This window comes from Pterocles gutturalis, unplaced genomic scaffold (assembly GCF_000699245.1).
Source record: "Pterocles gutturalis isolate BGI_N339 unplaced genomic scaffold, ASM69924v1 scaffold31923, whole genome shotgun sequence".
Classification (NCBI taxonomy): Eukaryota; Metazoa; Chordata; class Aves; order Pterocliformes; family Pteroclidae; genus Pterocles; species Pterocles gutturalis.
In genome coordinates, this window is record NW_010126838.1 from 19086 (window position 1) to 29545 (window position 10460).

General features: G+C 38.2%; 1 protein-coding gene across 1 annotated transcript in view; it reads left to right on the forward strand.

Annotated features, from left to right (window-relative positions):
* Positions 1 to 10027, forward strand: part of LOC104465885 (TBC1 domain family member 4-like) — a gene marked incomplete at both ends in the record, with an annotated part of 11872 nt that extends 1845 nt beyond the window's left edge. Inside the window, 5 exons of the mRNA XM_010079108.1 lie at positions 132 to 221; positions 3896 to 4000; positions 7015 to 7147; positions 9056 to 9147; positions 9917 to 10027. Of these exons, the coding sequence (XP_010077410.1) occupies positions 132 to 221; positions 3896 to 4000; positions 7015 to 7147; positions 9056 to 9147; positions 9917 to 10027 (531 nt within the window). The remainder of the gene's footprint in view (positions 1 to 131; positions 222 to 3895; positions 4001 to 7014; positions 7148 to 9055; positions 9148 to 9916) is intronic.
* Positions 10028 to 10460: the final 433 nt, after the last annotated feature.

Genomic DNA, 10460 nt, shown 5'->3' on the forward strand with positions numbered 1-10460 from the left:
GTAAGCGGTTGTGCTGAAGGTACTCTGGGTGAACAAGAAGGGGCTAGATTGTGACATTTTTGTTGCTGTTAATATTGTGCCTCCAAGACAGTCATAAACTTATTTTTTCACATACCCTTCTCACTCCCCAGGTTGGAAGGTTTGAAGTTAACCTCATCAGTCCGGACACCAAATCTGTTGTGCTTGAAAAGAATTTCAAAGATATCTCCTCATGTTCTCAGGTAAGCATTTATAACATGTAGATCATCAGGAGAAAAAATTAAGTTATTTGTTCTTCAGCTGGGTTGCCTTGCTGGTCTATAGGCAGCAGAAAAAAGAAACATAAACATCTTTTTCAGCATTCTGTGCTGTTTTCCTTTATTCAGTGTCAAAGGCCATTTTTAAATAGTTTCTTCTGTCTGTATTACCCTGAATGAAAGTAAGTTTCTGTCTTGGCTCCTTCATTTAAAAATTAATTTTAAAAATTTATAATTTAATTTTTAAAAAGGGGGTGAGGGTGTTGGAATTTTGAGCAATTGCGACTAATGTGTTTACAAATCCTGCATGAAGTTTTATACAGTGACTTCTTTGGGAAGTACAGCTGAAGAAATTGGATATGAAACTGTGATTGCTTTATGAACACTTGCAACAAACTTGATGTACAGAGTTGCCTTTTCAAGAGTGAGTGTTACTCAGATCCGGGCTTTGAGTTGTATGGTAGCAGTTTCAAGTAGATACTGCACAAAAATAATGCAGTGTCATTCACAGGGAGCTTAAGTAGAAAAGATGAGTGCAAAATAACCTGTCAGAGCTGTGGTAGTGGCAACTTTGATCATTGGCCAGAAAACAAAGTAGAAACTGTTCCGCTTTGGGAGACCATTGGATATAGTTTTTGGAGTAGCTTAATCTCCAGTTAGGATGCTCTGATTGTGCTGTTTCTGAGCAGCTGAGCTCCTGAAAGCCTCTGGAATGAAAGGAGGAGAGCATAAAATCAGCTCTCCAGAAAAACGTCAGTTCACCTGCATCATTTCTTCTGGAGAATGTGGCAATAGATGAATCTAGCTCTGTCCAGTAATAAATAAATATGTATTATAAAGTTAAAAGCCAGGTGAGGGATTCAGCTTTCTATCTTGCTGTTGTTCAGCACCTGTTACTTCTAGCACTTTCTGTTCTGAGGTCTTATTTTATTACCTTCTTTTGTGCTCTGTGCATATGCATCCCTTCAGGCCTCCTTAAACATTATTATTCTGGTTTAAAGTATACTTCCTTGCATTCTCTAAACCTGTATTTCCCCCACAAGTGCTTTCATTTTAATGCTAACAACAAATCTGTTCTTGCATGACTGTGCTTGCTAGCAATGCTAATACAAATTAAAAACTGTTTGGTATTTGTAACTCAAGTGGAGTCTTGAGCTACCAACTAGAGGTCCAGGCCCTTAAGTTCCGTCTGCTGTTCAACCACAATTTGTATTGCTCTTGGTAGAGAAAAAAGGCAAATGCAAATATAGAATGGGACAGTATAATCAATTAATCATGTGTTAAAAGCTTGGTAATAAGTACAAACCAAATTAATTCTTAAAGGAGTGGTATGGAAAGCAAAATTTGCAGACGGTTTGAGTCTTCTCCTGCTTTGTGGGTACACTGAGCTGAATAAAAGTGACACTTCAGCTTTACATACTGGTCGTGTGGGTTGGCTGTACATGCTGGTAATAGTCAAACAAAACAGTCCTAAACGGGGACAGCCTTTATTCTGCTGACTTGAAAGCTTGGTGGAGACCAGAAAGACCATGGCAGACCTTCAAGGCCTAGCTCTCTTTCAGTAAAATAACTGTGAGTACAGTAAATAATGTTAGGTAATGCTGTGTGTTGGGTTTTGGAGGTGGAGTTTTTCATTCCACCTCTTCACTTTCATTTGGAGCTTTTGTTATTCTGCAGGCTTGAATAACTCAAACAGGCACTAACAATACTGAGAGGGTTTTGTTATTTTGTGTTTTGGGTTTTTTTAAATGCAAAACAGCTACCTTAGAGAAGTCAGGGTTTTTTTTCTCTGTTCAATAGAAATGAAACATTAATTTGTTCAAGACAAAGGATTTGGTTGCATAAACCTCATCAGTACTTCTAAGAACTCAATGCTAGCCACAGGGCTTCTCTGTTGTGGATTTATAGGGCAGTGATTTACTGCGTATTGTGAGACTGCAGCTTGTGAATGTTTGTCCTTCTAAGCTTTACCAACAATGAAAAGGAGGTGTTCTCTTCAGCTTGCATTCTGGATTCTTTTAGTTTGGTCTAATAAAGGTATTTTTATTCTGTAGCTTAAGTATGGTTAATCTGCTGCATACAATTCGTTATCCTCACTCCATATAATTGTCAAAGCAGCAAATGTAATTGATGATAAACCCCTGTGTGTGCTGTCTAAACTTCTGCAGACAGCTGTAGAAGTTTTCTTGTTGCAGCCTTACTGACCTTGAGAGAACCCAGAACAACAAAAAACTTTGCTCTTTTGGCATGACAAGTCCGGCCACCCTCTTAAAGAAATGTGATGGAGGTACTGTTAATTGAGGAACGTACTGTGCTATTTATGCTTCAGTGGTGAAGTGGAACATCCCTCTCACCCACAAATGTTCTCCTGTTGAGACTCAGAAATCAGGAGTAGACTAGTTCAGGCACTGTCATCAGTGAGGGAACTGGCATCTCACCGAACCACCTTGAGTAAATATGGTTTCCTTGCAAAACAGAGGGCAACACTTCACTGTTACATGGATAAACATATGTGTGTACAGCTGTTCTTTTTCCTTTTATGCTTTTGAAGACTTCACTTGTCACAGGAAAAAGGGTTCAATTAAGTCAGATTAGTGTGGACTGTGATAAACTAATGCCATTTATGCCATCTTAGATGCCCTCTGCACCTTTGTTAAGTTTTATTTAAGTAGTACAAATATAACTTTTGGAACTTTGTTTTTAAAAACTGCAGTTTGTAGGGACAATATGTTCAGTCTGTCACGTAGTGCATTACCAATTTTGTCTAGAGTGTTTTCTGTAGTGACAAGAAAGTTGTTTTGCCTCCTCCACTCTTTTATGATTTAGGTGTTTTCTTTGGAGATGGATCCAAGCAACCAAGTTCTGCTTTCTGTTGTATTTGAACATGAGGGATTAGGCTTTCTTTTGGAGAAAATCTACTATTACCATACTCACATGATAAAAACATTGGCGAAAGCTTTAACAACAGTGATTCATGTTCCATGAATTGAGACTGGGAATATAGTGCTTCTTAGGAAGGAGCTCTCTTTGATCTTCTCAGTGCTGTTTTTTGCAAGGCAATGTTCCTTGTCAAGCAGTTAGGCTAAGATCTTGAAAGCAAATATTGTCATAATGTGTAGTAAGTCTTGAAACTTCTGGTATATAACTCAGTCTCAATTTATATAAGAATTTGATTGGAATTTAGCATGTCACCACTCATTCCTTGCTCTTTTTGGTGTAGTCCTAACTCGTATTACAGAAAAGCGAAGATCTGTTACTGCTTTGATGGTACTTCAGTCCCATGTTTTAGCATGGGCTCATTACATCAAGTTTTCACTGCAGAGGCAATTCCAAATACAACCTAAGACTCTTTTTTTTTTTTTTTTTTCCCGCTTCCCTGAAAATACAGTTTTCCTAACGGACAAAAATCAGTTCCAGGTCTACCACTGTGTAAATTTTGTTTTGATTGCATGAAGAGCTTTATTTAACTGTTAAATACAAAAATCAATTTAAAAGGTAGTTGTTGCAGTTGTAAAATAGATCATTAGGAGAATGGGCTTATAGTTTCACAAATTTTTGTGTTGGCAAGTGCTGGAGTCTGATAGCTACTTTTAGGATCACTGTGGAAACTAAACCTGTTTATAAAATAGTCCACTAATGCTGTTTTTAAACTATTTTAGGGTATAAAACATGTTGATCACTTTGGCTTCATTTGCCGGGAATCTGTTGAACCTGGGTTAAGCCAGTATGTTTGCTATGTGTTCCAGTGTGCAAGTGAGTCTCTGGTAAGTATTTATTCATGGTCCAAATCTCTCCATTGGAGGATGTCTGAGACATTTCCTAAACCTTGGGAGTCTCTGTTATTGTGCTGTGTCAGCTAAGCCTGAGTTGTCATCTCTTCTCAGGTGTGAGACCTCAGTTGTGAATATGAAAATAGGCAATAGGAAATGCATATGTTCTGTTCATATATAGCTGTATCCTGGTACTCTGCTGATGCATATATCAATAACAAATAGAAAAAAATCCAGATGGATAAGTTCACACATGCAGACTGTGAGTGTATTTGCGCTCTGTATTTGATTGCAACTCTTGCATTTCTAATTGCTGAGACACTTGGTTCCCCATTAAACATGTTATTACATGTAATGAATCAGTAGCAAAGCTGATGATAAAACCCAAACATACTTTTCAGGGTAGGGTTTAAGCTACTGGCCAGATCCTGCATGTGGCTTTAGCATTTTCCCTGTAGTCTGTTTTGTTCTTCAGGAGGAGAAAATAACAGCATCTGATCAGGGAAGAAGAAAACCATAATATGCATGTAACTGTAAAAAAGCCCATTGGACATTTGGTAAAGTATGTATTAATCAATTGAAGTTCCATGTGCCATTGATGTAACTGATACAGGTGGCTTAATAATGTGAGATGTGTACAGGATATAATTTTGGCTACTACATTTTTATTGGAAAGCTCTGACCCTTTAAAATGAGTTGGTTTCTATTCTGAAACATTAGTTCCTGATGGCTGTGCTAACAGCTGCTAACTCTCAGCTAACCTTAAAAATCACTGTTCTAGCTAGCTAAAAATGTAATTTGTTAATGCATTGACTAGCTTGAGAGTGAATAGATTTATGTCAATAAAACTTCAAACAGCTAACAGCCCTCAATGTACAATGGTAGGTGAGTCTGCACTTGTCAAAATGGGAGCTTGTTATGAAATCAGCTCTGTCTTTGTACTAACAGAAAATGTTACTTCTGATCTATTGATACATCTGACCATGCATAATTCAAAGACTTAAAGTGTGGTGTATAAAGAAACCACATATTTATGAACCTCTTCACATACTCTAGTACTGATATGTATGGATATGCCCACATTGCAACATGAAATGAACATTCCCAAGCTACTTTCAGAGGTAATCGCTTAGACCCCAGTGACAGTTTGATTGTGACTGGGCAGAGCTGTAAAACCTAATGCTTTCCAGATTCTGTGCTACCAGGCAGGTGATGTTGGTAGTCTTGTGTATATTTGCTCTAAACCTAACTACAATCTGTGCTACTCTTCTCGTGATCTTACTGAAGTCATAATCCATATGTTTAGTACTGTTCTGTGGATCTTCCATTTGAGAGGCATTGTTGCCAACTCTTAAAAATTACCAGTCTATATTGCAGGACGGATATTCACTGTTCAGTGCCCTGCTTTATTGCTAAGAAGAGCGAGCACCCTGGAATTACTGCTGGTACTTAAAACTGTGGGGGTTTTTTGAAGAAAAAAAAAAAACAAAAAAACAAGCCCAAACCAAAAATCCCACCCCAACCCTGGTGGACCTGTTGGAGCAAGTTCAGAGGAGAGCTACAAAGATGGTCATAAGGCTGGAGCACCTCCCCTGTGAGGACAGGCTGAGAGAATTGGGGTTGTTCAGCCTGGGGAAGAGAAGGTTCCAAGGACACCTTAGAGCAGCCTTCCAGTACTTAAAGGGGGCCTACAGGAGAGATGGGGAGGGACTCCTTATCAGGGAGTGTAGTGATATGACAAGGGGTAACGGTTTTAATCTGAGAGAGGGTAGATTTAGATTAGATATGAGGAAGAAATCTTTTCACTGTGAGGGTGATGAGGCACTGGAACAGGTTGCCCAGGGAAGCTGTGGATGCCCCATCCCTGGAGGTGTTCAAGGCCAGGCTGGATGAGGCTTTGAGCAACCTGGTCTAGTGGAGGGTGTCCCTGCCCATGGCAGGGCGGTTGAAACTAGATGGTCTTTAAGGTCCCTTCCAACCCAAACCATTCTGTGACTCATTCTATTATTATAAACATATTGGGAAAATAACTAATTCAAATTTCCGTAAGTGACAGACCCTCAAAAAAGTATGTCTGTTTTCAATGTTAGACTGCATGATTTTGGTCTCAAATATTTCAACTTTCTTCTTCCTACTCATAAAAAAAGCACCACGTAAGGGTATGGACTTGATTCTGATGTAGAATACTGATTTCTTTCCTAAGATTGTCAAGCTGTTGTTGTCTGCTTTCCATGCTAATACAAAGACTCAATTAAACAGCTTTTAATAAGCATTCTGTTCCCCTAAAAGACAGACGGGGAACCCTTAAGTCCTTTATACATAAGGTTTGGGAGTATATTTGGATGAGTGTGGAGAAACACTGTCACTTCTGACCTTTCTTGCATAAAAGTTGAGCTTTTCCCATGCTGGTGTGTGGGAACATAACATTGCTGTATTTGTGGTGGTGGCAGAGGAAAGATCAGGGCAGACTGCAAGGCAGGCCAGCAGTACTTAAAGATAAGTTGGTCGTTGGAATGAAGATGGTAGCCAGCCTATTAGGCTGAGGAAAAACAAATGGCTATGGGAAGCTCCTGTGTGCCAGCAGAATGGATCTGTGGGATTTTGTGCTAAAATGGTACAGTGGTGGGAGGAAAGTCATTGATAGCAAGCATGTGCAGTTTACAGGAGACACTTGAAGCTAAAGAAAAATAAATTAATGCTTTTTATTTAGCCAGCTTATATTCAAGCCAAAAATTCCCACTTGCAGCTTCTCAAAACAGCGGCTGCCTGTCCAGTCAGCTTGAGTAGCTGCAGTTAGATACTCAAAATTATGCTGTGTGGCTGAACTTGAAGATGGTGAGCACCCACAGAAATGTCAGAAAAGCTGGGAATATAACTGTTACCTCTTTAGAAGACAGCAAACTGTTTTTTTGATTGTAAAGCACCTATTATGTGATTTATAAATCTATTTTGATGTACGTGGCATGCATTTTTGTTTATATAGTGTCTTTTCCCTCCCTCCTCTTTAGGTTGATGAAGTAATGCTTACCCTGAAACAAGCCTTTAGCACTGCTGCAGCTCTGCAAAATGCCAAAACGCAGATTAAACTTTGTGAAGCCTGCCCTATGCATTCATTGCACAAACTTTGTGAAAGAATTGAAGGTAGGAGTGGAGTTTGTTTTCTAATTGTGTTTTTCTGATTATTCCAGAAGAAATTTACTATATCTGTTAATTTTAATTATGTCAACCATGTTAAACAGTGTAAGAACAGAGGGAAAAGTAACCCAGTAAGCAATCCTTACCATCACTTTGCACTTTCTGTAATCAAGTGGAGGTGATAGAAGTAATAATATTGCAACTGAATATAATATATATCTTGTGTTATAAATACAAACCCCTTCATACCCATACCTCTCTTACATGTTAAGCAGAGCAGAAAATCCCCACACATTCAGCTTCAGTTTTTTTTTCTGAAGATGCATGCTTTCAAGATGGGTCATAAAAAGACAGTTGTGATCAAAAAGGGTCTTGCTTTCACATGTGTTCGTTCTTTCCTGTATGGGGTTATTTTTCCCTTCTTTGTGTTTATTCTCTTACACACTTCAAAGCCTAGCCCTATTATGGGAAATAAACTATTAAGATAGGAGATTAATATCTAATAAAGAAAGTTAAGGCAACTCTATGGCTTCAAATATGAATACACAAACCTTTTTAGTTTCTCTGGAAGTGAGTTATGTCAGAACACATGTAAAACCATCTTACAAGTTAGATTTTATTTTTTTTTTTTTTTAATTAGTAGTAGGGTTCTATTTTTATAGTCACTCCACTGTGTCTCCTTGCAAACTGTTGTATGCAACGAAAGCGAATATGTTACACTAGTCTTGTATCTTCTGGTCTGGTGATAATGGTGCTGATAATTGCCAGTTCTCCCATTCATTAAAAGTCACTCCTCCACCTCCCTCTGGTGGATGAAAAGCAGAGTATAAAATCTTAGTGGAGTGAAATTCTCTTTGGTTCTGACTGGTATTTTCCAGGTTTAACAACAGATATTTAGAAGTGATTAAAGCTTAACTGTGAAAGTTTTCTGCCAGAGAAGAACTATAGAAGCTGCTGTATAAGGCAGTGTAAGTATTTTGAATATGGGTACTTACAAGCCTGGGATAAGTATCCAGTGTCAAAATAAAGTCTCTTCTAGGGTAACAACTTGAGTACCATAATAGTAGTTTCATAAACTTTGTACTTAGTGACTGAAAGACTTATTTTAGTGTCCCTTTGTTTTTATCCGTCTGCTTTGTTTAGAGTCTAGAAGTTTATAATAATCAAACCCAGGTTTTCATGACTTTGAAAAATCTTTATCTGTTCTGATTGCAATTCTGTATGAATGGTGTCTGCCTTAGATAGAAAAAACATTTATCTTCATCTGATTTGGCGGTTTTGTTTTCCTGTACAGTTTTTGTAGCTTCCTAGAACAAGCTCTGTGAGCAAATGTGTGCTTTATCAAACATCACAAATTATTTTTTTTTTATTCTTACAGCTTTTATGCTGCTCTTTCTTTTAAAAGTGTCTTCAGTTCTCTGGTATGACCTGTACCCTACCCTTTCATTGTGTAGAAATGCATCTAAACTTTTCAGTTAAGGGCATCTGAAAACTTCCGAGTAACTTGTGCATTATCTCTCCAGTGAGATATCTCTCCAGTTATATCTCCAGTTGTATCCCCTGATCTCTTTCTGTCTTCCTCCTCTCCCATACAGTTGTCAGGCTTCCATCTTAGTGATCTCTTGGTACTAGGACAGAACACATCAGTGAGGCAGGGAGCACAAACTTTTACACAGGAGCCATCCACTTAGCTGCTTCTAGTTCTGTTTTTACTGCTAAAGAAAGAAGACAAAACCATGTAGTTTAGCAAAACTGAAGTATTTTGTTTCATATGTACTACAGATATACTGCTGTCTTATGATAACTTGTATAAACTCAAATGCAAGCTTATATCTTCTACTATCATTTTTTACAAAAGTTTTTTGAGAGATTATTTGAGAATCTTGAAGCTTTAATGTTCCTTTCTCTTCTCAGGACTCTATCCACCAAGGGCCAAACTTGTAATTCAAAGACATCTGTCGTCACTAACTGATAATGAGCAAGCAGACATTTTTGAACGTGTTCAGGTAATATATTAGACACTGTTGTCACAAATTTGAAAAAGACCATGTTAAAATAGACTAGATTTTTTTTTATTGTTTTGTTATGTAGTTGATCTGGAATTTAGTATTATTCCACCAAACATCATACTGAAATAGCATGCTCTAACCTAACCTCACGTGTGATAGATACACTGCTGTTGGGAAAAGTTTTGGTTCCCAAGTCTGCTGAGAGCATTTTTTTTCTGAGCTTAGTTCTTCATTTCTAAAAACATTTCTCTACTTTAAAGTAACATGGGAGTGAGTTAAGAGCAGGTGAGACATGCAGGTATTAGGAATGTGTCTGACATTTGCAGAAGCTCTGTTTTTTGACTTATTCTGAGGAAAGTGTAAGCAAGTGTACTCAAGTGAATAAAGTATACAATAATTTAGGTTTCCAAAGGCTATGCTTCTCTCTGGCTGCCTAAAAAAGGGAGTGCCTGTTTGGTGGTCCTGGGTACCTTGTCCCATTTGTAACGGTATACACTGGCAGACAACCTCAGAAAACAAAACATGTCAGCATAAGATTCTGTCCTCTCCATTCCTTGTAACATTCTCCATATGGAAAGTTTTGGCCTATTTTGCTCAGGAGTTTGAAGGCACACAAACAATAGTCCAATTTGAGATGCTAATAGTGCACTCTGGCATTTGGTGTGTCAGTATATTAACTTCAAAGAACACATACGTGTGAAAGAGAAAATAAGCAAATCATTACTTGAAAGACAACTTTTTATCTTTTCTTTGCTGTCACTGACAGAAAATGAAGCCTGAAAATGACCAGGAAGAAAATGAACTTGTGATCTTACATCTACGCCAACTCTGTGAAACTAAGCAGAAAACACACATTCACATTGGTGAAGCACCATCGGTAAGGTTTGATTTTGTATTATTTGTCTCCTCCTCACCCACGCTATTCAAATGTAACCCTGAATAACAGCAGGGCCGTTTCCTGAGTTCATTGGGGGTAGCTGAAGCTGGGTATTGTAACTGAGAGCAAGCTCTGGAAAAGGAGTAATTTGATTTGATTTACAGTAGCACGCTTGGGTTCCTGAGTTTGGGGAACAGGAAGGGAGGGAAGAAAGAGAAAAAATTATTCTTAGGTCTAGATTTCCTTATAGTGTGAGGGTGCCTCTTGTCTTTTTCCTTCTTTCCTGGTCGTGACTACCAATCATTTCTAGAGAGAACAGGGATGAAGAGAGCAATGGCTTTAGTTTAAACCACAAACTAATAAGGCAAAGGAAATGGGTCACAGTATACCAGTATTGTTAAATTGATCTTCAGTGGCAAGAGCTCAAGCCACA